Source organism: Myiozetetes cayanensis, unplaced genomic scaffold (genome assembly GCF_022539395.1).
Source record: "Myiozetetes cayanensis isolate MyiCay16 unplaced genomic scaffold, myiCay2020 scf26, whole genome shotgun sequence".
NCBI classification, from domain to species: Eukaryota; Metazoa; Chordata; class Aves; order Passeriformes; family Tyrannidae; genus Myiozetetes; species Myiozetetes cayanensis.
In genome coordinates this window covers 5,444,490-5,471,033 of record NW_026087477.1, presented here as the reverse complement: position 1 = coordinate 5,471,033, position 26,544 = coordinate 5,444,490, and the positions used below count along the sequence as shown (strand labels likewise).

Here is a 26,544-nt window from a genome sequence, read left to right as displayed (position 1 = left end):
GCTCAGCGCACAGGAAAGCAACACTACCATGCCCTAGGAAATTCATTCCCAGTTATTCTACATTTATCCCACACAATCAGTTGATCCCCTTGGCACTCTCTCCTTTTTAAATTATTTTTTAAATTCTATTATGTTAGTCTATTATTTTTATTCCATTATTTTAATGTTTATTCCGTTTTATTATTACATGTATTAGTTTTATTCTATTATTCTTATTCCATTATTTTAATTTTTATTCCGTTTTATTATTACATGTATTGGTTTTAATCTATTATTTTTATTCCATTATTTTATTTTTCATTCTATTTTATTACTATATGTATCTTTTTATTTTATTCTTTTATTCTTTTAATTATATTTATTATATTAAAATTTTATTCTTTTTTATATTTATTAATTTTTTAAAAAATTTATTTTATACAGTGAAATGTCAGACTGGCAGCAGGAGATGGCACTACACTGAATTTGCTTATTTTTGGGAAAATCAGCCTCAGAACTTCTTTTCTTTTGAACCAGAACAGAGTCCTCCAGATTTTCCTGCCCGCTTTTAACTTCCCCACCAGATCCAACCCCTTCCCCCTCGCCTCGCTGGAGACGAACCACGGAGATTTCCAGTTAATTATTCTGGGTCAGGAGCTTTTTTTTAGCTGGGCAGCTCCAGGAACATTGGCAAGCGAGCAAAAATAGCAACCACATCAACAAATTAAAAAATATATATCTACTTCTGCAGCCAGACATCCTCCCTGGAGCTTGGGAGGTGGGAGTTCACCCCAACCCAAACTAACTCGGCCTCTCCCTCACCCCAACATTCTCCTTTCTTTTCAAGCAGAGGCTTTGAGGAAAGAGCTGAGCTGGGAGGAAAAAGTCCCTGCCAGTTTTTTTTGGCTCTACCAAGGCAGGAGCTTCCTCAAGCAACTCTGGCAAGGGTAAATTATACCTGTCAGTTCTGTGTCAATGCCTCGAAAACTCCAAGCTCACCTTTTGCCAGGCGTTCCAGCCTCTTGCCGTGTTCCGGAGGGATGGCGTACCTGGGAGAGATGAACAGGCAATTAAACCCCACAATCAGCACTCTGTCATGGAAAAACAGCTGAAGAAATAACCCAGGAACAAGTAGGGGAACAACCTTCAGCACAGCACACCTTGCCTGGAAATAAACCCAAATTTTTACAGCCCTGAAAGGCATCAGGAACACACAATCCATGGGAGAAACCCAGGATTTTAATAAAATTCCTCAGACATGTTATATGAGGTGTGTTATTTCCTGCCATTTTCTAAAAGAGTATCACAAGATTTCACAAGGTAGAAGGAGAATCGAGGAGACAAAGTGATGAGGCAGCACTGGAAAACCAGAAATAAATCAGTGCAGGGAACAGCAGGTGTGTTTGCCATCGGAAACACATCTGCAAAAATAAAATTGTGCTGAAGATTAACAGGCAAGAAATGTTGGATGGGCTGAAAAAGGTGTGAAGGAGGGTCTGTGTGCTTGGGAATACCTACAGCAAAGGAATATAACCATTTTCTGTGCAAATAGTTTTCATTTTGTTCCAAAAAGCACATATTCTTCCCCATGTTTGAAGCACTAATGGCTCAATCCTTATGTCTGTGCTGGATTTTATTGGCTGATGGGAAACAATGGAATTAAACCATTCAATAATTTTCTTGATGAGGTGAATGAAAATGAAAGGTCTGCTGAGGAAAAGCAAAAATTAAAGGGTACAAAGAACAACTTCTACACTCCTTAAAGACAGTTTTGTGAGATTAGGGGTAAAAAGGATTTGACTGAAGTTTTCTTTGAGTGCAAAGTTATTGAATGTGAAACTGGAGAAATGATGAACTGCCTGAGGTCACAGACACAGAGCTGTGTGTGACCATCATGTCCAAAAACCACTTTCCTCTCTCTTCCCAAAGCTTTCAGTTCCCTTGGTGCTTTGAATATTCCCAGGTGACTTAGACTGATGTGTTCAGGTTACAAGGAGGGAGCTTAAAAGCCACGACAAATGACAAACACTTGGGTGTGTTGAACACGGTGCCACCCGTAATCCTGCCAGTGGAAATTTGTAAATTGCTGGTTACACACACACTGCAGCGAGCCAAACGTGGCTCTCCCCGCTCCTGGTGACAGAGAATTCCGAGAATTTACATTTGTGAGAATGGCATTTATCGCCAGCAATAACTCCTCTTCAAAGGGAACGATAAAAAATGCATTATTTTTGCTATTTCCAATAAAGATGTCAAAGCCATCAGGCCTCGTTACAGCGAGCTGAAAACAGGATATTGCAAAGGGGGGGAACTGCACCATCCCAACAGCAGGTGCACATATTGCTCTGCTCAGGATGGAGCTCAAAATACACCTGAGTTGAGAGGAATTGCAGCCAACTCCTCGGTTTTCAAGTCTAAAACTCGAGTCTGCAGCGCAAGGAGAAGCAGATAAAAGTCCTATCTTCCCGTGTGACAAAATCAAAATGTACCTGGTGAGGCCTGGCAGGTGGGGAGGATAACACAGGACAGAAATCAAACACAGGGGGGCTTCAAGATTTAGACATTAAGCTGATTTCGACTGATGGCTTAAGAAAAAAAAAAATTTAAGGCAAAACACTGTGTAGCCCCTAATCTTGTAAAATAATAAATCCAGCAATGGACTCCCAACATCCCCTGACCAAAGTTTGACAGTGCCTTAAATTGCATAATTATCAAACAATTCAATTCCATTTGTCTGGGACAAAGCTGGTGGCTTTTATTTTACAAAGACCATTCATCACTTACATAAATGTGATAAAACTAATCCCGATCCAAAGCTCCTTTGTGGGATTAATGTCCCTTAAAACAGGGAAATGAGACATTCCATTCCTTCTGGGAAAAATGCTGAAGGATTGGGAAAGAACTAATTTATGGCTACAAGGCTGCTGATGATTAATGTAATATCCCCAGTCTACAATGCAACCTTCACTTAATTAGTGCCTGTAATTGGGAGTTGTAAAGATAAGATTAATTGAATCTTGAGGATGTTAAAAGTTTAATACATTGGAACATGGTTATTGTGTTATCTGAAACTGCAGCCTGCAAAAAGCCAAGCGAGGCTTTAGAGAACAGCCCGTGGAGAGACAAAGGAAAAAGGACTTGTTGGAGAGAAACCAGCCAGAGAGGAGGAATTTCCAGCTTATAAAAAAGAACTATATGTAATAAAACACAAATCAAAATAGCCCGGCACAGAGTGGTAACAGCTGACTCCCACTTTGGAAATTCACTTTTTTTTTGTTTGGGCCAGGCTTTAGGAAGCTGAGCCTACCACACAGCCCTCTGCATTTCTTTTAAGGATTCACAGAATTAACAGCAGGAGAGAATTTCAAAGTAGGTCAAATTGTGCTTTAAGTTATGCTCACAGATCTGAGCTGATTTCCATAAAGACAGGCAATAAAGACAGAATTTGGGCTGCTGTTTAGAGCCAGGAAGAGAAACAGAAGGCTGGGAACGTATGGCACAGATTGAGCTCCATCTACACATAAACTGACTGATTCTCAGGCAGAACAACAATGCAAACACTCAGAATTGCTGCACTCAAAGGAGGGCAGTTACTGAGTGAGAAACACCCACAGAGGGCTGGTTTTTTGGGTGTCCTCCTGCTTTCAGTGTGAAAAAAACAGATCAACCTTCCTGGGCTTGCAAACAAACCAAGGGACGGATTCCAAAGGTCAGCCTTGCAGTGGTTGACCAAGACAAAGGGCCAAGCTTCCCCCAAAATCCTGCCACTCAGCAATTTGTGGGATTACAGCCTGAAAAATGTGCTGCTGCTCTGCCAGGGGACACGAGATTTATGGAGCAGGGGAAAGAAAAAACCAGCTCAAGATAACAAAAGTTACAGTTCCACGACTCAGATGTCACCCTACCCCGAAGTCAACAATCTGCACGTAACATACTGAGCCTTTTAAATTACCTTTTGCTGCTTCCTACCAAAACAACACAAAGTCCCTGAAGTGGATCAAGTATCACTTGTACTCAAACAGAACTTACTGTTCTACATGAAACACTCTCAGCTTCCAAACTTGTGTCCTGAAACTTTAATTCCAGCGTTTCTGGTCTCTCTACCTCCCACCTGATCCTCTGAGTTCCCGAGTCAGGGTCACAAGTTCAGAAGGTTTTGCCCCCAAAGCTACAAATGGGTTAGAAAATAATCTACTTGTAGGGGTAGTTTGCTTTGGAATGGTTTGGGTTGGATGGGACCTTAAAGCCCATCCAGTCCCATCCAGGGACACCTCCCACTAGCCCAGGTTGCTCCAATCTGGCCTTGGACACTTCCAGGGATGGGGCAGCCACAGAGAATCCAGGGCCTTCCCACCCTCCCAGGGAAGAATTCCTCCCAAACATAAGTTTAACTGGACAGTCCCCTCTTTATCCTTAACACAAAAGAAAGATCCTTCCTATTTGCCATCATAGGATGTCATTAATAGTGTAATTTTCTTGGTGTTTTGTTTATTCCCCTGGAATGGGGCTTGATGGATGTGGATAATTATCAGACTATAAAAGCCAGCAAATGTGCTATTTTCTATCGCTCTAAATCATCAAACAAATAAAGTGTGAAACAGCATTTCTGAATACAATTTTCCCCTCTAATGGCTTAGAATTATTATCAGGAACAATGAAAATAAATAAGCAAATGTCTTGTGAGTTAAGAATTAAACAAGTGTTTCAGCAAGAACGAGCTGACAGGCCACGCTGGGATCCAGGGAGCAGTTTGGAGGCCTTTAAGGAATGATGTAACAGGGAATTCAGGATGGCAGCGACAGCTTCCAGCACCAGGTGCTCCTCAGGGACCTTCCAGGCTCGGATTCTCCTCGTTGCTGCTTCTTCAGAGTGGAGGAAATTCAATTTGAGGCTCTCAGTGGCCAAGGAGAAGACACTAAAAACCTGTTCCATAACAAAGGCCTGCTCATTCACACCTGTTCTCTCCCTGGTTAAGAGGAATTCTTCTCACCTGAAGCCATCCCTACCTTTGGCAGAGGACCAGACCATCCTGTCCCTTCATCCAACCTCCCCCAGAGCTTCCAAGACCTTTCCTTGCCACAGTTGTCACTCAGAGAGTTTTTGATAGTTACCCCTTGCCTCCCCCACCTCGTTACACACCAGCCCCAACACAGAGCAATTAAGCAGTGATTAATTTATTAAACCCCACAACTCTTGCTGGAGTTGGGGCTCCACGGGCAGGAGGATCAACCACAAAGGCTTTGGAAATGTCACTTCAATCCTGTCCATGTGAGGAGGTAAGAAACTTAAATTTCACAGTGTGCGCACAAGGTTTGCCCAAGCAGGCCCCACGCAGTTTAACAAACCTAAATTACTGAAATAAGGAACAGAAACACAACAGGAGCAGCACACTGAAAATGCCCGAGCCCACAAGTCGAGCTGGGGTTAGTTTTGTGTCCTCAGAGCAGATTTAATGGTGCCCAGAACACTGACCCTCTGAAGATTCAAATGCCAACCCACTCTCAGCCACGACAGGGCATTGAAAAGCTGCTATTTCAATCTCTGCAAGGCAAAGTGTGTGTCCATAAATGCAGAATCTGAACCCTGACCTTCAGCATCTTTAGCCCCCTGTGACAGCAGAGCCTCCAAAGAAAATTCCTCAGTCCATCAGGGATATTTATCACCCAGGAAAAGCCATTAAGAACCATCATTAATACAGGGTTGGTCCCTCACTGCAAAGTTCAGATCCTGCTTCTGAGGCCTGAATTTTCTAGGAGGTAAAATCCTCACTATATCCCATCTCCTCCCTGGGTCAAAGCAAAGCTCAGGGTAAAAGGGGGAGTTTTCCCCATAGAATATCCTGAGTTGGAAGAGACCCCCAAGGATCAGAGTCCAACTTCTGTCCAGCCTGTATGAATTAAAAAAAAAGGCATTTCAACAAGAAGAACAGATTTTTCATAGCACTGTCACCTCCCTTTCGTGGTCACCTCTCTTTTCCTCACCTTTACATTCCTCCATATTTAACCTTCCTTCATCCCTCTCTCCCAACAATTTGCTGAAATACAGAAATCAACTCCCTCTCTCCTTCTCCTCATCAAACCTGAGCTTGGACCACACTGAACTGGCTGGAAATATCCCATTTCCCTGCTCAAGGTCGTGGTCAGGGAAGGAAAATCTCTGGCTTCCCTCTCCTATTCCCTTGTCTTGTGGCTCCTTTCCATCAGGAATGCAAGTACATGCTCTGGAGATAAGATCACACATGGATCAGAGAGCTCCTTGTTCCTGGGAAAGAACCTTTATCAAGTGCCTGCAGCTTTATCTTTAATGGATCATTTCACAGGACAACAGCTGATGGAATTCAGCCTCTTTAACCAGCAGTGTCAATGATTTCAAATAATGACATTTTTATTGAAATACACACAGGGAGAAAGATAAACACAGAGGTTGGGGAGTATCAGCTCCAAAAGCCATAATAAGGAGTAAATAGGTAATGACAGGACAAGATTACAGCCCCAAAACACAGCAGATCAACCTGTGCCTTTGACAGCTCCGAGGAACACGAGCTCTGCACACAACTGGTCACATCCAACCCTTTGGGAACCAGCACAGGGAGAAAATCAGGGCAAACCCTGCCCAGCAAAGCCTGGCCAGCAGCAAACACACTCAGCACTCACCCCACAGGGCCCATCTCGCTCCAGACAATCCCTTTTCCATGCACAGAACTCCCCAATTATCCACAGCACGAAGAAATGGCAGCGATTTTGCTGCTGACAGAACAGCAAGGTGAGAAACTTTCTCCTTCCCTGAAGGAACTCAAGTTGCAATTGCAAACTCTCCCTTTGCTTTCCAGTTACATTGAACAGAATATCTGGAGCAGAACTCTGGAGCTGGGATCAAATCCTTAGGGATTGACTGTTGCAAGATTAAGTCAAGCCCAGCTTGTGCCAATCATCTACTTCTAAAAGGCTCTTCAACCCTCAGAGTTGCCATGAGCTAGAAATAGGATTAAAGAGCCATTAGTTTCAAGAAGTGCCATTAGACAGGAGCTTTTTAAAATTCTGATTTTAAAGCAATATTAATTTCTAAGAGGTACAACTGAATTCCAAGATTTGCACAAAACTGGGCAATTTTCACAGTGATTCACTAACCCCAAACTCAGTGAATACAAAAGAGATTTTTTTTTTTCCCAGAACTCCAAATGCAATTTTTAAATACCATTTTAAAGCAGAGCATTTAATATGAACAACCATCTGCTCTTGGAAAGGCTCTCACTGTCCCAGTCCAGTCAGCTCCAAATGCCAGGCACAAAAGCACAGAATTGCAGATCACATTGGAGTGACTCTCCTTCCACATGCAAAAATAAACCCACAGTCAGCCCCTGCCTGCAGTGAATGAGCAGCACGAAGGAGGCATTTTACTAAGAAAAGGTGTTTTGGGAAAAGCATTATGAAGTCATTTATTCATTCAGTTTAGCCAAGAAGATAATTAGTATACAATTCAACAGAGATGAATGACTACAATATTCATCCCCTCGCCGTTCCCTGTTATTTGTTTTGAAGAACCTGTTCACATCAGATTTATTTCCCTAAACTGGCAATCAGGTTATTAATTACTGGTTGCTTTTTTGTGGTGGATACTGTAGAAAGGGAAAGAAAAGCAAAGATTAGACTTCAAAGACCTTGTGTTCTAAAATAATAGCTCGTTTCAACTGCAGAAACAAGGAGGAAAAAGGGAACCGAGGGAGATCACAGAGATTTGTGTCTCCTACCAAGTGACCTGTGTGAGCTGCCTCCTTCACCAGGCACAGCAACGCTGTATTCCCGAAAAAAAAAAAAAGCACGGATAATTGCCTGCAGCAGAACAAAAGAAACCTGCTCACCTGTAATGAAAGATATTTTTAGATGAGGAAACCCCTGGTGCTAGAGGTGCAATGACTCCACACACACTCCTTTGTTTTTTAAGGAGAAAGAAAAAACAAACTCCACGTTCCAAAGGTTTAATTCTCCTCATCCATCAACTGCAGCGTTTCAAACTCCAACTGCTTTGAAGTGAGTGCCTGTGTTCTTGTCAGCATCAAAGCCAGGGGTGTTGTAGCTGCGATTTGATCAAGATCACTGAGATAGTTTGCAAAGTTTCCTTTATTTCTTCTGTTTGATCCCTTTAGTCTGGTTGATTGGGCAGTTAGAAACAAAGAGGGGTGCAAAAACCCAGCCTGTTTATCCCTGAGAACATTAAAGAGTTAACAACTCTCAGACAACACCGAGTGCTATTTAAGTGCTGTCATTACCACAGGCTTCTCTTATTTTAAACCACACTTGTGCTGCACTTGGCATCACCCAACGACAATTTTCTCTGCTGAGCAGAGGGGGGAGAAAAAAATAAATAAAAAAAATCCCCGCTGATTTTTGCCAGCGTGTTTAACCAAATGTGAATCAAGACAAAGCTCTGCAGCACCACTCCTGGTGCCTCCTGGCCTTCCCAAGCCAGAACCTGCAAGCTCATTCTCCCACAGGGCCCAGGGCAGATCAGGCTCAAAGAGTGAGATGGAGCATGGAAGAACCTCTCCCTCCCCTCCTGTCTCCGTGGCAGAGTGAGCTCCTCAAAAGCCTCAGTTCTTCAAACCAATCTGGGCTCCTGTCAGGCTTCCACAGATCTTCATTTCAAACCAGGCCTCAGCTCGGAGCAGACACTTCAAAAGGCAAGGATGAGATGCAGCAAGAGCCCTCCTGGGTCAGAGACCTCGATCCAGGCTGGGGGGACTGAGCTGAGCTGAGTTATTGATGCTCCACACACAGCAGCACCTGCACAGACCACCAGGGCAGCGGGGCAGGAGCCCACCTGAAAACACCGCTGTAAAACCAGGGATGTGATCCCAGATCACCATCTCCACCTCCATAAACCAAGGATGTGATCCCAGATCACCATCCACACCTCCAAAAACCAGGGATGTGATCCCAGATCACCACCTCCAAAAACCAGGGATGTGATCCCAGATCACCACCTCCATAAACCAGGGATGTGATCCCAGATCACCATCTACACCTCCATAAACCAGGGATGTGATCCCAGATCAGCATCTACACCTCCATAAACCAGGGATGTGATCCCAGGACACCATCTCCACCTCCAAAAACCAGGGATGTGATCCCAGGACACCATCTCCACCTCCATAAACCAAGGATGTGATCCCAGGACACCATCTCCACCTCCATAAACCTGGGATGTGATCCCAGATCACCATCTCCACCTCCATAAACCTGGGATGTGATCCCAGATCACCATTTCCACCTCCATAAACCAAGGATGTGATCCCAGATCAGCATCTCCACCTCCAATAACCAAGGATGTGATCCCAGATCAGCATCTCCACCTCCATAAACCAGGGATGTGATCCCAGATCAGCATCTCCACCTCCATAAACCAAGGATGTGATCCCAGATCACCATCTCCACCTCCAATAACCAAGGATGTGATCCCAGATCAGCATCTCCACCTCCATAAACCAGGGATGTGATCCCAGATCACCACCTCATCTTCCCAGATCACTATGGAAGGTACAAAGAGGATCCACAGATGGGAAGGGTCTCCACTTTGATGACTTCTGAAAGTCTCACAGTTTAACCCCAATCTCTAAAATTTATGATTTCAACAAACCAAACAGGCCCAGTAAAGATGGACATAAAATGCACAGACTGAACAGTAAAATGGCAGTGAAGTACACACTGATTCCATGGCTTTTGCAGCGGATTTAGATGGGAATAAAAACCAAGGAAGACTCTGGGGAGGAAGCACAAACAGCACAGAGCTGAGTGGAAGGCGGTCTGAGCAGCTGAGGTCATTTCATCTGTGCTCTTCCAGAGCCCTCAGACAGGTTCCATAGCTGATTCCATCAGTCCCACAGCCTGGCTTGCTCTTCACGGCATTTTCTCTCACAGTTAGATGAAGGTGGATGACAAAAGGCAGCAGAAGTCCTGCCCTCCCCAAAATGCTGTGCCTCCTCTGCAGCAGAAAAATGGCCTTTTAATAATCTACAAAAGCCTAATGAAAGACCACAAAACCCTGAGTCTATTAAAAAGAAAAATCTCCACTTATCCCAACTGCAGCACCTGACTGGGAAGATAATCCACGACCACAAGTCAGAGTTCATTCAGGTTGTGGACAACAAGCTTGACCCTGGGATTTTTCAAGCAAACCACCAGTAGCACTGTCCCCTTCCTGGTGGCATTTACCTCTTCCTTCCCCCCCATTCCCACCCCCAGGATGAAGGGGCTGGGCTGGATCTTGGCAGCAGAGTGTGGTTTGTATTGATTAACTAATGACTGCAGAGCACACAGCTTGCAAGGCTTTATTAATAACTCCCTGCTCTCAGTTATCAGGGAATTACAGGGGGATGCAACTCTGCATCTCAATATATCCCTCCTTCCATGGGTCTCCCAGCAAATCAACATGCACACGGATTCTCAGTGCAGAAAGCCCCTTCCAAAGCAGCTTTCACCTCTGTTTTGGAAGAGATGGGAGAGGGAAAGGCTGTTCTGCCTGGCCATACTTTATCTCACTTTCCTTTGATTCCTTTTAATGAATATCACCGTCCCTTCCTCTCTCCCTTTTATCAACAGAAAAGGGTCTTGCTTTGCCAAATCTGCCTGAGAGCAAATGGTGTTGCAGTTAATCCATAAATCAACCATCACCATAAATTCTGCTCTTTCTCCATCCAAAACTGCAGAGCTGTAAAACAGATTACATGGGATAGCAGAGGCAGGAAGGAAATTTGTGAGCTGTGAGGAGCCCATCACGGCCAAACGGCCTTCCCTGCCCCTCCTTTCCCCCCACTCCACCCAACAAGCCTATAAATCTCTGCTGGCAGGGCTGGAACACACAAACAGCCAGTGTGGACAGTGCCTGAGAGCAAGGCAGCCTCACACAGTTCACAGTGCTGACCTTGGAGATCCAGGGAGGAAAGGCTGCAGAAGCTTCTCCTGAATTCCTCAACACCAAGACATAGGAAAAATGAAACTCAGAAATATAAAAGCCCTCAGAATGGAGCATCAGCTCCCTGAGGGCAAAACTCAGCTGGGATTGCAGCTAATCCAGCCTTAAGAAACTCAGGATCTCCAGGGTGCCAGGGTTACTGGGATCCCAACAACCAACACTTCCAGTCACAGCTGATCCACTCAGCGATTCCACCCGCTGGGCAATGCCCTCCTAAGGAACTGGAATAGTTAGGAGGCAATAAACAATGCAGGGGACAAGTGCCCTTCCCCCCTGCTGCCACACCATCCTGTATCAAACATGAAACCAGCTGCTTTAAATGAGATTACACCAAGGGAGTGTTTAAAGCACAGGGCCAGAGGAAAGGGGGATGAGGGCCCAGCATCCTGCATGGAAAATGGAGAGAGAGAAGCTGGAGGAGTTAAGCTCCATGACTGTATTAGGTCATTTTCTTTCTCCAAGAGAGTTTTCCAGGGATTAAAGTGTTCTCTATCCTGGGGGGAGGAGAGGACAAGAGTTCTGCTCAGGGAGCACTGCAGCTGTTTAGGACAACAGTGAGAAATAAAATCAGAGTGAGATTCTCAGCACCTCAGACCTGCAGCTGCTTCAGAGGATGCTTTTAGGCAAGGACAGAGAGGGCTCCTTTGACAACCCCCTCCCAAGGGAACAACCACGTCTTGCTTTAAATCTCCCCATCGTATCTCTGTCAGAAGATGTGAGGATTCCCTGGGGTTGGAGGCACCAGTAACAGACACAACCAATGTATTAAATTGCAGATGTTACAAGGGAGTCATGGAATCCCACACTGGTTTGGGTTGGAAGGGTCCCTTAAAGCCCACTCAGTTCCACCCCCTACCATGGGCAGGGACACCTCCCACACCTCCCACAAGCCCAGGTTGCTCCAAACTGGCTTTGGACACTTCCAGGGATGGGGCAGCCATAACATCTTTGGACAAGTCTTCCCTTGGCCTTTTCCTCCTTCACTGCTCAAGACAGACTTACCCCACACTGCTCACCTGGAGGGAAGAAAGGTGAAATCCTAAAACACTTTAACCAACAAAGTTCTGGGGTAACTCTCTGTACCTTTAGGTTTGCAGACTTTTACAAGACAGAATTCCACTGTAATTGTATCTGTGACCAGTGCTTCCAACTAATCATATTATTTTAAAGTTCCTTTGGTAATTTGCCCTTAATTCCACATAAACTGCTGCTCTGGCATAAAGTGTACTTTGTGATATCAAAGTCAAACAGATTAGGCATGATCCACTTCCAGCGAGGGAGTGTTTTGGAGAGGAGACGATCTAACTTAAGAGCTAAAGCTGGCTCCCTCTTTTAATTAAAGGGGATTAAACATCCATCATGATAAGGAAAAAGGGACATTTTATAAAAATCAATTACCTTCCTCGGTGTCAGCCTGGTTTAACACCTGCAGTTTCTGAGAGAAAGAAAGAGTGTAACAACCCACTAGTACTTGGAGGTAAATTAAATGCCGGTGCTGTACAGCGAGATCAGTCACAAAATATCCAAGAAAAACAACTTTGTTACCCAGTCAGGTGTTACACTGTTGACAAAACAAGACCTTGCACTTCTAAAGGGAATCATCAACTTCACAATACCGAGATTTAAAGTTTCCTCCAGCTCTTCCCCACCCCCCCAGGAAGCCTCCAGGTAGGGATTGTACATCTTTATCAGGAGCAAACGAAGCGATGTTGGAGCATCTCAGTGTTTAAAAACATCCTTTTGGAATTGCAAGGGCTGAGCCACACCACGTTCCTCAAATAAAATGCCATAAGAACCATGAAGAATGAGGCCTGGCATTCAGTTTTGTTGCTTCTGTCATTATAAAAATCAGTTTCCACTTGACAAGATGCCCAATTTTAGATCTCAGCACAGGAAGGCACGAGGGGATTGTACATAATACGTATAATTGACACAGCAAAAATCCCCACCACCAGAGGTTTAATGTGGGGCTGCAAAATGAAATGTATTTCAGGGTTTGTTTTTTTTTTTTTTTTCAAAAGTTGGAGACTATAAAAGGGTTGTAATTAAATTCCTAATGGGAGAGGGACATTTAATTTGAGGGGGGTAAAAAAGCAAGTGAAAGGCTTGGTCTGGCAGCTGCCTGAGGGGCTTCACATGAAGTTACACAACAGCTCCCAGTTCCTGGGGTGTTGGATGGGAAGTGCCCACACCTTCCATAATATCTCCTCAGCCTGTCAGAGTGATTTTCCAGTTAAAAACAACAACAGTGTGAGCACAGTGTGGACCAGAGCATGTGCCTGGGAACAGCACATCAGAAGGGATCATCGTCTCTGGGAGGAGGTGAGTCCAACCCAGGGGGCAGGGCAGGTCCCTGCAGCAGAACCAGGGCTGGAGACACCCCAGTGCTCCTCCTGCTTGGTGCAGACAACAGAATTTAGGAACTAAATGCACTGCAATCCACAGGCACAGCTAAATTATTTAATGAGAAGCAGGAAAAGAGCTGTTTTCCATTACCCCTTCCCTGTCCCTCGTCACTGGGTGACCCTCGACTGCTTGACCACTTCACTTTTGCTGAATAATTTTTGGAGCTGCATCCCAGGGACACAACCCTGTGCAGGCACCTCTGACTGCTGCAGCCTGTCTTGCTCTGCTGATGGAAAGGAACAGCACCAGAAGTGTTGGCAGCAGCACTTCTCTGCAGTGACAGAGACACACATTAATCAAGGAGCTGCACGACCCAGCAGATGCTCATTAGGTCGTACAAAGAAGCCACTTGGAGTTGTTGAGCCACAGACATTTATTTTACCTGCAATCCCAACAGCCCCCCCTCACCCCAAGCACCTGTTTTGTAAGAGGGAACACTGCAAAGACAGAAATGAAAGGCACAAAATACTCAGTAACAATCCTCCCTGGCCCAGGAGGCAGATTCTTTGTCCGCTAAGGTGGCTCCTCCTTGTCCCAAACACCACCCAGACCTCCCTGAGAAGCTACTTCAGCTCTTGCACAGCACCTCTCCTGTGAGGAGGGACTGAGGGAGCTGGGCCTGGTTACTGTGGAGAAGAGAAGACTGAGAGGGGGTCTTATCAATCCACACAAATATCTCCAAGGGGTGTCAACAGGATTGTGCCAAACTCGTCCCAGTGGTGCCCACCGACAGGACAAGGAGCCAGAAACTAAACCACAAGGAGTTCCACCTCCACATGAGGAAGGACTTCTGTCCACGGAGGTGGCAGAGCACTGGAACAGCTCCCTGTCTGGGGACATTCCAAACCCACCTGGACACATTCCTATGCCACCTGCTCTAGGCAGGTGGGGTTGCACTGAGTCATCTCCAGAGGTCCCTTCTAACCCTAAAAATTCTGGGATCCTGCGAAATAATAGAGATGTTTTGTAGAACCCACTTGAATGAGGTCTGGGAGGGAACCTCAAGGAGCCCAACTCCTTTCTGCCCTTGCCCTCCCACACCCTGCCCTGCAGAGCTGGGCTGTGGGAGACAGCCTGGATTGGAGCAGCCCAAGATAATTTATGAGAGACACCAAGAGAGAGTTATGGTTTTTAACAGGCAATTTTGAAGCAGAATACTACCAATATACAGAGTCCTTGGTTCCACTATATAAATATCTCTGACAGCCAAACAATAACTCTGCCTCTTATTTTAGAGCTCAGCCCCAAACTGGTAGACTTCCTAACTCTCCACACTCCTGCTATTCCCCGAGGTGCTTCCAAGATGATCACTGTCAGAGTCACAGAGTCTATAAAAAGGATGAAGGAAGCTGGGAAATTTCCACAGAGGTGGTGCCAGCAAAACGCAGCGAGCATTTCAGCCATCCTCGAGTAAAGCCAGGCTGCACCACTGGAATTCCAGCAGTGCAGTCCAACAGCTCCCCCAGCTGAGCTCTGGGGTGGCTGCAACCACTTCCAGAACACGGTGGACTGCTCAGGTACCTGGAAAGTTCCAGAGCTGCTCAAAGGGATATTCGGATTTACTTTTGGAAGCCGATGCTTGTTCGGGGAAGAGCTTGAGAACTCATGAACAGGAGCTGTCACAGGGAAGAACAAGGAAGAAATGACTTGGGCAAGTGGCAAACTCTTGCCTTATGCTTAAGGGAACAGCAGGGAGGCCCTGCCAAACCAGCAGTGGCATCTTGTCACAGCCCATCTAGTTCTGTGTCACACACTGGCATTTATGTAAGAAAACTCCATTGAGCGGGAAAACATTTTGCTCAGAACGTGGCCTGTCCTCAAAATCCTCCTTTTCCCCCCAGCTGGGGGAGGTTTAGAGAAGCAGTGACTGTCAGAGAACTGCACAAACACAGCAGGGCTGCATAAAAATCCTCCTCTCCTTCTTAAACAGGGGTAAAAAGTGCATTTAAAAACCCACAAACAAAGCAGGTGCAGAGCAAGTTCCTGCTTGGATTTTTAAGCACCTGAGCTGCCTGGTAAAAAATGCTGAGCAGATTTTATGCTTTCTGTTCTCTACTCCCACTGTAAGCAGCAGTGACTGAACTCTCCAACTCCTCTCAGGGGGATTTTAGCTGTTCCCCAGCCTCTCCCCAAAATTCTCAGTAGATTAGATAAAAATAAGCGCTCCCAAAAACTTCTGAAATCCGGTATTTGCCAGATGCAGCTTTCCATCTACAACTCCCAATTCTTTTCTGATTTTTAACCTCTTCCCACAAACGTGCCACACGAAGGTGCTTTGAGTTCTACTCTTGGGAGATTTGTTTTGTTTCTCTGTGCAGTCCCTATTTCCCACAGAAACAAGAGCAAATATAAGGGCATGGCAGGAGGTTGGAACTTGATGAACTTAAGGCCCTTTCCAACCCAAACCATTCTGGGATTCTGTGAATGAAGATGTGGCAACAGCTTCATGCAAAGAGTTTCTCATCCTTAGGATATCATATCATATCCTTATGATATCCACATGTATCCTACAATACTCAAAAAAAACCTACAAAAAACCCACTAAACACCAAAAAATGCCATCAAACCCAGGGGAAAAAAAAAAGAAAGCAAAAAAAATTAAAAATAAAATCAAACAGCATGAAGTGCAAGAAGAAAAGCAGATTAAATCAGGCTACAAGTACTTTGTGTATACTCCATTTAGCATCTGTTCTTTAAGTTTTACTCTCACTATGGGTCTGTGGAACAGCCAGTGGTTTCCTGCTGCTTTTCCAGCTTCTCTTTTAAGGTGAATTTGCTCTTATTTCTACTTTTGGAAAGCGTTCCCCCCTTCAGAACAAAGAACGAGGCAGCACGAGGGGTGAGTCAAAGCCCATCAACACACAGGGAGGGAAGGAGCAGAGAGAGCCAGGAGGGAACAACCCAACCCAGAGCTCCTGAACAACCTGCAGGTGAGTGAGCAGCACGCCGGGGGTGTGTGATGTGTGATGCGGCTGAAGGGATGAGGAGCTTCCCGCGTGCTGTGGCACCACCTGGTGGAGATGGGAACCCAGGAAAAAGAACCTTTTCCTGAGAGCATTTCACATCCTATAAACCCTTTTCTTGAGCTCAGGCTTGTTTAACAGAGGTATCACAAGAGATTCTGCAAAATTCCTCGTGCATCCACCTGAATGAGGGAGACGAAGGATCGGGAACGTTGGGAAACGACTCCCGACGTGCTGGAAGGAGTTTTAAAATTCACATTAACGCTACACAGATTCAGCCCTTCCTTCCACCCCTTTTCCAGGGCTGGAAAAGAGCAGTAGAGCCATTCATTAAAGCCTCCTGGTTTCTTGGGGGCTTTTATGAGCCCACAGGCACCAACATTCCAGGAGACACCCGGTGTCACCAGGGACTCATCGGGCTGAGGGATGGGATCTCATCTGCCACTGCCAGGGCACGATGACAGCAGCTCCACTGTGACATTTAAGCTCTAATTTGCAGGCAAATGTCAATATTTATTAGTCACACCAAAGTCTCTGTGGTTATACTTTTAAACTGCTTGGAAAAAAAAGAGGAATATTGGCTGCTGGGAACTTATTCCTGACCTCCTACGTTCTTAATTTCACCCTTAACTATCGATTACTTTTTGTGGAATGTTATTTTCAACCAACCTGTGCACCCACAGGGTTGAAAAATGCTTGCAACCCTGCCAAAAACTGACTGTGGAAAAGCAACCCTTTGACCCAGTCTGTCCCTGGAGCTGTAAACATATTTATGGATTTAAATAATGGAAATTTTAAAGCAACAGATGTTTCCTGCCTACAGCAGAGTGCAAGAACAACAGACTTTCACTATGACAGTGCATCTGAAGCATCCACACACTCCCATCACCATTTGCTCTGCTGTGCATTAGTTTGCAAAAATCCCCAAGTGTTGAAATCTGGGTTTAATCATGATGTCAACAAGTCTCCCTAATCCTGCTGAAAGTCAGGAATTAGGCCCTCTGAGCAAGGCAGCATGATGGAAAGTAAAACTGCTTTTAAATGGAGAGGAGGAGAGGAGAGAAAAAAAAGGAACTGGAGAGATTAGCAAGTCTGATGGAATCTGGTGGACCTGGAGGAAAGGATTTTTCAGTGGTCTCCAAGCAGAGGGCAAAAGCCCTCACTTACCAGGATTTTGGCTCCCCAAAATGCAAGTAGTTGATACTGTAGAGATCCATGTCCTCTGTGTGCCAGGCAAAAGTTGTCTTCCACATCCCAAAGTAGAGGTAGGGAGTGTTCACACCCTCTATGATAATGCCACACTCGTGCTCCACCATGTCCAGGAGGGTGTTCAGATTGCCAATATTCCATTCATCCACGTCCTGGAATTGAGGAGAAACGTTTGGAACTTATCAGGAAGAATCACAGCCCCCAGCTTCACACCAGGGAAAAACCGTGGATATTAAATAACATTATAATTTTATATTATCATTTATATAATCTACATTCTTTATATTACATAATCTACCTGCTTTATAGTGTAATTATAGCCTTATATTAAAAGAGAATGAAATACTCTCATCCAAGCATGAAATCCTATGGATACACCTGTGATGTGCATGGCTCTGAAGGCCTCAGATACCTCTGCTTATTCCAATTAATTCCCTATTAAACCACACTGATAATAAGAAGACACTTTTACATTAACACTCACACACTCAAACACTCCAAAAAAGAGCCACTTTCCACTCCAAAGAAAACTACAGAGAAGAGATTTAAATTATCTGCCTGAACAGGGAAAGAAGAGAAGGCCCTTTATCATCTCCAGCAGAAAAGACCACGGCAGAATTACTTTAAGCAGAGGATGAAATTTCACCAAGGAAAAGCTCAAACAATTTGCACTGTGAAATAATTCAGTGTGCAGGTGCATTGTGTCCTAATGGAGCTGCTCATAAAGAAAAAATCCAAATGCAAATAATTTTGAATCCAAATGCAAATAATTTAATTGTGTTAAGAATCAAAAGTATTTTTGATGAAGCACCAATTCCTTGAAATGCTGCTTTTTTTTTTCTGGCTCTCTGAGGAGCTTCAGCAGAAATTTCTGTTTTATTCCCTTAAAAAAAGAAACAAAACCCAAGCTATATATAATTTTTGGCCACACACTCCATAAGAACTTGTTTAAATCACATTTTTCTACTAAAACTAAGCTTTTCACAGCTTCCATTATTCCACTATTACCCTGAATCTCTGAAGCAGGTGGAAAGTTTAGTCCCACTTTTGCAATGAGGGGGGAAAAAATAACAATAAAGGCATTATTTTTTTAAGGGTCGCTGAATGAAAGAAATTATTAATTACTGCTCCTTAACGAGAAAAGAGCAATAAAGAAGCTACAGAAGGAAGAGACAATAAAAGAGGAGCACTGCACTTACTGCATCATACAGGGAGCCACTGATATCAGCCCCATAAATGGGAGACACAAAGGTGAGATTCTTCCAGTACTTGCGCTCCAAGTCCTCGAAATCCTGGTGTCGAGGAGTGCAGTACCTGGGAGGGACACGGAGGAGATGGGGATGGGAGAGTCCTAAGGAATTATCCCCCCCAGAGAATCCCCAGGGAAGCAGCAGGGGGTGTCAGAGCAGCTGTGTTTCAGTTTGAATTCAAATGATTTACCGCCTTTCAAACCTTTCCACAAAACCTCTCACAGACGTGGATGTGGAGCATTGGATCGCCCATCCCAAGGGAATGTGGGATGAAGTCGTTTCACAGGGAGCACTCAGGGAGCAGAAAAACTGCAAAGCTGATTATCATGGAATGGTTTGGGTTAGAAGGGACTTTAAAGCCCATCCAGTTCCACTCCCTGCCATGGGCAGGGACACCTTCCACTATCCCAGGTTGTTCCAGCCTGGCCTTGGACACTTCCAGGGATGGGGCAGCCACAGCTGCTCTGGGCACCCTGTGCCAGGGCCTGCCCACCCTCCCAGGGAGGAATTTCTTCCTAATCTCTAATCTAAATCCCCCTTCCTTCACCTTAAAGCCATAATTGCCCAATGTCACTGTTGATTAAAACCCAGGGTACTCCAGAGCTGTGGAAAAGTGACTCTGGAAACAGGATGCAACTGCAGTTTGCACCGGCTGGCTCATCCCAGCTGGCTGCAGTGCTCTGCAGGGTCCCCAGGCTCTCAGGAGACACTCCTGTCACCCATGTGAGCTCAGGAGACACCCATGTCACCAATATCAGCTCAGGAGACACCCATGTCACCAATATCAGCTCAGGAAGACACCTGTGTCACCAATACGAGCTCAGACACTCCAAGATACTTGTATTTCTACCTCAGCAACGCAACACATTTTCCAGAACAACCATTAATACCCCAAGAGCTCCTTTTTCAGTCCCAAGCCACTATTTTCAGGAAGATTCTCAGGCAAATCCTTGAGGAATTCTTCTACACTAACTCCCAGAAAAAAAAATCTGAGATGCACCAAAACCCACCAAAACCCACCAAACCCCACCAAAACCCACCAAAACCCACCGACTTAGGAACTTTTTTGAGCCTCTGGGTGCAAGCTTTTAAGAAAAAGCAAATTCCTCCAAAATACTTCACATTTAACAAGGCTGCATTTCCCCTCCAGAAGAAAAGCTTCCCCTAAAAACTCCCCCCATCCCCAGTTCTGAGCCCACCCCTGGCCAGCCCCGTACTTCTCGCTGTTGGCCAGGCGCCGATACTCCCCCACCGTCATGGGCTTCTTCTGGATGTTGTACTGGGTGAAGAGCCCTGACTGCCCAGTGACCACCTGCTGGATGGGAGCTGGGATCACCATGTCGTCGATGTCATCGTAGGTCCTCCGGGGCTTCCACTCCTTGGGAGGAATCACCTGGAATTGGGGAGGGGAGGAGAAAAGGGAAGAATGGACACTCGGTGTTCACGACGGGCAAAGGGAACTGCTGAGTTTTTTTTGTTTTATTTGTTTGGGTTTTTTGATATAGAAAGGGTCAAAGTGTCTGAGGGAAGGGCTGGAGCTGTGCCAGGGGGTTGGGATGGATCTCAGGGCAAGGTTCTTCCCCCAGAGGGTGGTGGGCACTGCCCAGGCTCCCCAGGGCAGTGGGCACGGCCCCAAGGCTGCCAGAGCTCCAGGAGGGGTTGGATGATCTTCTGAGGGACAGGGGGGGATTGTTGGGGTGTCCTGGGCAGGGCCAGGAGTTGGGCTGACGATCCTTGGGATCTCTTCCAGCTCAGGGCATTCCCTGACTCTACAGAAGTCCTGTAACTCCTCTCCTCTCCTCCCTCCATAACTGAAACAGAGATTCCAATTCCCAAAAAAACAAGAGGAAATCAAACCTCTGCTGAGCGACAGAACTTCCCACCCCCCTTGCATCAACCAGAGCTCCGTGAAGGCACCTGGGACAACTCACCTTGGCCAGCCCTGCCCGGTGAGCTCCTTGGGATTCCATGTAGGCGATGTACTTGCCAAAATCCCGGAATTCCTCCAGGCTGGGACGGAAGGTCATGATTTTACAGCCGGGGTTCTGCGGACTCGGGTTTTCCGACCCCATATTTCCAGTGTGGCAGCTGAGGAGGGGAAAACACGAAGGGAGAGGGAAAGAAGAGGGGCAGGGAACAAAATACGGGTTAAAAAATGTTGGGATTTAATGAATTTCACAGAAAAGCTTGGGGAGATTTTACATCTTTTCCCCTCTATTCCCCCAAGGGGATATTTGTAAGTACGACCCTTTAAAGTGGATATGAAGAGATTCTGACCAAAAATCCCAAACAATTCAGGATGAAATCACAATTTTTAAAATGGAATTTTATTTTTTTTAAGAAGGTTATGCTGGAAATTTGTAAGAGGAAAAAAAAAAAAGTGTTTTCATGGCATTTCAGTAGCAAACATAACTCTGAAAATATTCTCCATGTCAGAGAAAGAGCTGCAGCACAGCCAATATCCCAAACCCTCAGGAGATGGCAGTGCTGGGCTGTGAAGGAATAAAAAGTGCAGCAACGCTGTCAAAAGTGACTTTTAAACCCAAGCAAAATCCGTGTTTGGATTCCAATTGATTTCAAACCAGCCAAGCAGTTTTCCAGATGCCACCAGAAGTACTCACTGTGTCGGGGAAAGCAAAATGAAACGGGCAGAATAAAATCACAATTAAAATTATCAGTCAAAATGCTGCTAAATCTGTGTTTTAATTGCCAAGTGTGGCAATGAACTCACTTCAGAGGCAGCAAGTGCTCTCACCTTCTGGAAATAAAGCCATTCATTTGGACAGATTCCATACCCAGGGCACCAAGGTTTCCTTTATCATCTTTAACTGGGTAAACCATTTTTCATTTCAGAGGCAAATGAACAGTTTTGCCTGGAAATTTTAGAAACTCAGAAATTTTGGGATTCTTCAGAGTAACTTCTATGCCAATTTGTTTGACAACAATGAGCTGCAAGTCTTCAGCTCTTCCCCAAGGAGCCTTCAAAGGAATTGTATCCGTAAAATCACGGCCTCCCATGGCCAGAAAAGCTCTTCCCAAAGCCCAATCCAAAACAAAATCCAACTGTAAACCCCAATACTTCACAACATCTCCCAGCCCTGAGATGAACCACAGGGGCTGGGCATCCCTGGGCCAGTGGTTTTCCCTGAATCACACCAGGAAAAACATCGTTCCCCAGGAAAAATGGGGCTGAAGTGGAGAATTGGGACACAGAGAGAAACCATCCCAAACTTCTATCCTAACAAAATCTCCCTGGGAATACTCTGCTATTTTGGATCTGGGTCTAGAAATGCCAGCAGGAGTTCAGGCAGGCTCGGCAGCAGCAGGACACGCCGGGAGGAGCTGCCTCAGGAAAGGAACTTGAATTCCGTCCTGAGGAGGATCCACGCCAGCACCATCTGCTCCACAGAGGCCTTCCCAGGATTTGCAGCTTTACTCACACCCAGGGGGGGGGAAAAAAAACATAAACAAAGCCAGGTTTTATCCTATTTTTTTCCCCAAGATTGTCTCCAGGTTTTATCTCATTTTTTTCCTCAAGATCATCTCCAAAAATTCCAATTTTTAGTCACTAAACTGGGAGCAAAGAGTCAAAATACATGCTGCACCGAAAACCACTTCATGCAAAGCTTATTCAATTAATTAAAAAGGTTAAACTACTTCATGTAAAGCTTAATCAATTAATTAAAGGGTCTTTTGCCTCAGTGCAAGTGACATCACCCGGAACTCAGGAATTCTGTAGAGCAGAGACAGCAAAACACACCATTTTTCCATGTTTAATCCCACCTACAGGACATTTTAACACCCACCCTAGATAATGTACGTTCCTCTAATTAAACTAATTAAGGCATTACTAAAAAATGGCCACGGAGCTCATGGGAGGGGAGAATCAGTTCAAGTATTTCAGGGAAGACACATCCAGAGTTGCTGCCTGTCCCATCATCCCCCTCCAGCCCCAAGGAGCTGGGAACACCCAGGGAAAGCCTTGGGAGAAGAGAATTTCTTTCCCAACTAATTTAAAATGAGGGAATTTGGGATAAACAGTGGCAATATTTGCTGTCACCTCCTTCCCAACTCCCGGTGTCACACAGGAGGCAGCAGGACAAGCCCAGGGCTGTCCCAGCCCGGCCAAGCTGCTGCTTCCTTAGGGAATTTTCAGGAGAAGGCCTCAATTAAGCAGTGCCCTAACGAGTTTCCCTCGCTCAGCATCACTGAGGGACATTTCAGAGCAGCTTCTGCCTGTTCTGAGCACACTGAAAGGCTCTTTCAGCCCCAGCTCTGCCGTGCTGAGGGTGAGGGTGGGAACCAGCTCTTCTCTCGGCACTGTCAATGCAGAAAAGGAGGATTCTGCAGAGTCTGAGCCCCCTTCAGTTCTTGAAAAGGATGGTATTTGTCTCAGCTGGGCTCATTCTGGGTCTTTGTAAGAGAGTAACAACCTGAAATATTCTGAAAACCTTCTAATTTTCAACCATTGTGAGGAAACACTAAACTGGTCTCCAGAGGGACGATCTCGGTGCACACAAAGAACTGAGGGTTTCATTTCAGTGACTTTTACAGGAGACTTTTCCCTCCCAAACTGAACTGAGACACTTCTGTGACTGAAATCCTCTACCTGTTGACTGAAACCTTTGTATGGCAGAGAAAAAAAAACCAAGACACCCAGCTGAGATCAATGATTTGTGCTTGCTAAAGGACTTCCAGGACTGGGAATCCTTCCTCCAGGAAAATGTTTAGGATTTTCAAGTGGTTCCCCACTGCTCTGATCTGGGAGGAGCAGATAATGCCAGTTCTTTTGAGTCAGGGGTGATTTTGATTGAAGTTGTGACCAGTGGTGGAAACAAACCTGCCTTCAGGCACCAGCACTGGAGCCAAACCCTGTGCCCACCCCTGGGGCAACGTTCAGCCATCGATCTGGATTGGAACAACAGAATCGATTACACAGGAGTCACTTTGTTTACACAGTAACACCACAAAACCATCTTTAATCTTGCTAAACACAGTTAATAGACTCGCTGGGACCTGCAGAGCCCTTTGAAGAAGGCACCAGGTCTAAAGGTAAAGTCCTTCCCAAGCGAGGAACACGCTGTGCACGAGGGGCAAACCCACTTCTGAGCCACCTCCTGCCTCTCCAAAGCTGCAGTTTTCCACCACCAACCCCACAAAAACTCCTCTCAGCTTTTTCCTAAAGGCCCTGAAGCCCAAACATAAAATGATGAAGGGAAATGCGCTCTGGAACACACACCCACAGGAGAAAAGGAGAGAGCAGGGCCTCAAAATCTGGTAAATAAAACCCTGGCGTGGACGCTGCAGGTGGCAAAACCACCTTTGTGAGAAGAGGATGTGCAGAGATTATCAGAGAATCCCAGAATGGTTTGGCTTGGAACAGACCTCAGATCAGCCAGACCAACCTTCCACTATCCCAGGTTGCTCCAAGCTGGCCTTGGACACTTCCAGGGATGGGGCAGCCACAGCTGCTCTGGGCAACCTGTGCCAGGGCCTGCCCAGGGAAGTTCCTCCACACATCACACCTCAGTTTCCCCACTGGATGCAGTGATCCAGGTGGGGTCTCACAAGAGTGGAGATCCTTTGACCTGCTGCTCACCCTCCTTTGGATGCAGCCCAGGATTCCATTGGCTTTCTGGGCTGGGAGCACACACTGACAGCTCACGGGGAGTTTCTGTCGACATTCCAAGAAGATTCCACAAGATTTCCCCTGGCTTGTGTCGGAAAAGGTTAAAAAGACACATGGAAAGATCCTGCCAAGGGCACCCTGCAAACTGCTGCCAGCTCAGGGCAGGAACCACAGCCTGCAGAGGGGTGGGCACAGGGGGTGGCACTGGAGGTGGGCACTGAAGGGGCTGGCACGGGTGTCCCACCCTGCTGAAGGAAACAGCCCCCAGCCATCCCAATGTCTCAGAATAAACAAAGCTCTGGTCACAGTTTGAAGCAGGAGGAAATCTCCCAGCAGTCCCCACTTGGACAGTGCCCCAGCTCGTGCTCGTGGCCATTTGTTCCTGTCCTGTGCCAACGGGGAGGATTTGTGGTGCCACAGCACAGAATTCTCCAGGAGTGACTCCAGTTCCAGGGCTGTGCTTTGGAACGAGGCTGGGCTTACAGGGGCAGGACTTTTAGGACAATGGGGCAAAGCCACCAGCTCAAACCACAACCTCCAGATGCCAAACATCTGCCACAGCTGGAGGAAAAGTCTTCCCCAGACAGGAGAGTTTGTTACTCCCTGAGTTAACTGGAGTTTGCCAAACTGGGCTGAGGGTTCCTGGTGCTCTCAGTGGAATTACCCTTTCCTCACTGAACCCACAAACTCTAATCAATGCAGACAACAAACATCCCTGGGTGTGTAACACCACTGAAAAACTGCTGGGAAATGGTAAGGAAATTAAGTTCCACAGCTCATTATGCCACAAGAGGACAGTGAATTATCCAGGAAACCATTGAAGGACAACAGCAAACCAAGGCAGAAAGTGTAATAAGGCCCAGATATTGAAGAGGAGAAAAAAAAAAGAGGAGAGATAATGAGAAGATCTAAATGAGGCACATCTAAACAGCTCCGATAATTGAAGACATAAAGAAGATGTCATTTACAGCAAGAAGCACAGAAATCATTAATATACAGCAAATTATTCATTTCAGTGCTGAAAACAGAGTAGTTCATTCTTTGGGGAAGAAATTCTAAGTGCATTCCACTCCTCAGTGCAGAAAGCTGCTGGTAGGAAAAGAATTTACAGTTTTAATAGTGTAGAGAGATTGAGAGATGCCATACCTTAAACAAGGTTTTTAAATCAGAGAAACAGAATCTTAAAACCTCCCTTGCCCTCCACAGTTCACTAAAACCCTCTGAATGTGTCGGAGGGAAACTGAGAATCAATGGTAACAAAATCTCTGACTTTGTTTCAACACCCAAACTGATCAACCTTCTATTTCCTGGCCCTGCTGACACTTTGCCTTGAGAACTCCCTCAGTCATAAAAGGGTTTGGGTTGGGAGGGACCTTAAAGCTCATCCAGTGCCACCCCCTGCCACGGGCAGGGACATCTTCCACTGTCCCAGGGTGCTCCAACCTGGCCTGGGACACTCCCAGGGATGGGGCAGCCACAGCTTCTCTGGGAAATCCATCCCAGTCCCTCCCAGCCAGGAATTCCTTCCCAATATCCCACCTAAATTTCCCTTCTTTCACTTTGAAGCCATTCTCTGTGTCCTGTCCCCCCACCCCTTGTCCCCAGTCCCTCTCCAGCTCTCCTGGAGTCCCTTCAGGCCCTGGAAGGGGCTCTCAGGTATCCCTGGATCCTTCCCTTCTCCAGGTGAATCCCCAGCCTGTTGATCTGATCTGAACAGAAAATACTGTAAAGGTACAAAATGAAACCACCAAAACACAGATTTTAGGCCTGGCTGAATTAACTTCTGACTCACTCAGTGCTCGAGGCATTTCCCCTACAACAAGGCAAAAACTCTGTTCATTAAAAGCTCTTTAAATTTACTCTTAACTCATGATTTGACTACTCTGTACACTCACAAATATTAATGGAAACCTCGTGTTTATTTGAAATGGCTTTTTTTTTTTTTGGAACACAGAGGGCAGATTCTTCCATTTTCATCAACTTCCTTTCTCACTAAGCCAACAAATTACACTCCAACCTCCATCGATTCTCGTGGATCAGAAGCTTCTCAGCAGGACCAAAGTAAAACTTTTGCAAGACATCAAGTCTATAAATAAAACAGGTAATTATATATACCCCACTTTTAGAGAAGAGTTACGTG

The 26,544-nt window shown here is 45.7% G+C and overlaps 1 protein-coding gene across 1 annotated transcript in view; it reads right to left on the bottom strand.

Moving 5' to 3' along the window:
* Positions 1–26,544, bottom strand: part of KDM4B (lysine demethylase 4B) — a 77,512-nt gene that overhangs the window by 45,672 nt on the left and 5,296 nt on the right. The window contains exons 2-6 of the mRNA XM_050321018.1: positions 20,707–20,863; positions 19,993–20,168; positions 18,725–18,839; positions 17,484–17,677; positions 979–1,028 (exon numbers count right to left, since the gene is read on the bottom strand). Of these exons, the coding sequence (XP_050176975.1) occupies positions 979–1,028; positions 17,484–17,677; positions 18,725–18,839; positions 19,993–20,168; positions 20,707–20,847 (676 nt within the window). The 5' untranslated portion in view covers positions 20,848–20,863. The remainder of the gene's footprint in view (positions 1–978; positions 1,029–17,483; positions 17,678–18,724; positions 18,840–19,992; positions 20,169–20,706; positions 20,864–26,544) is intronic.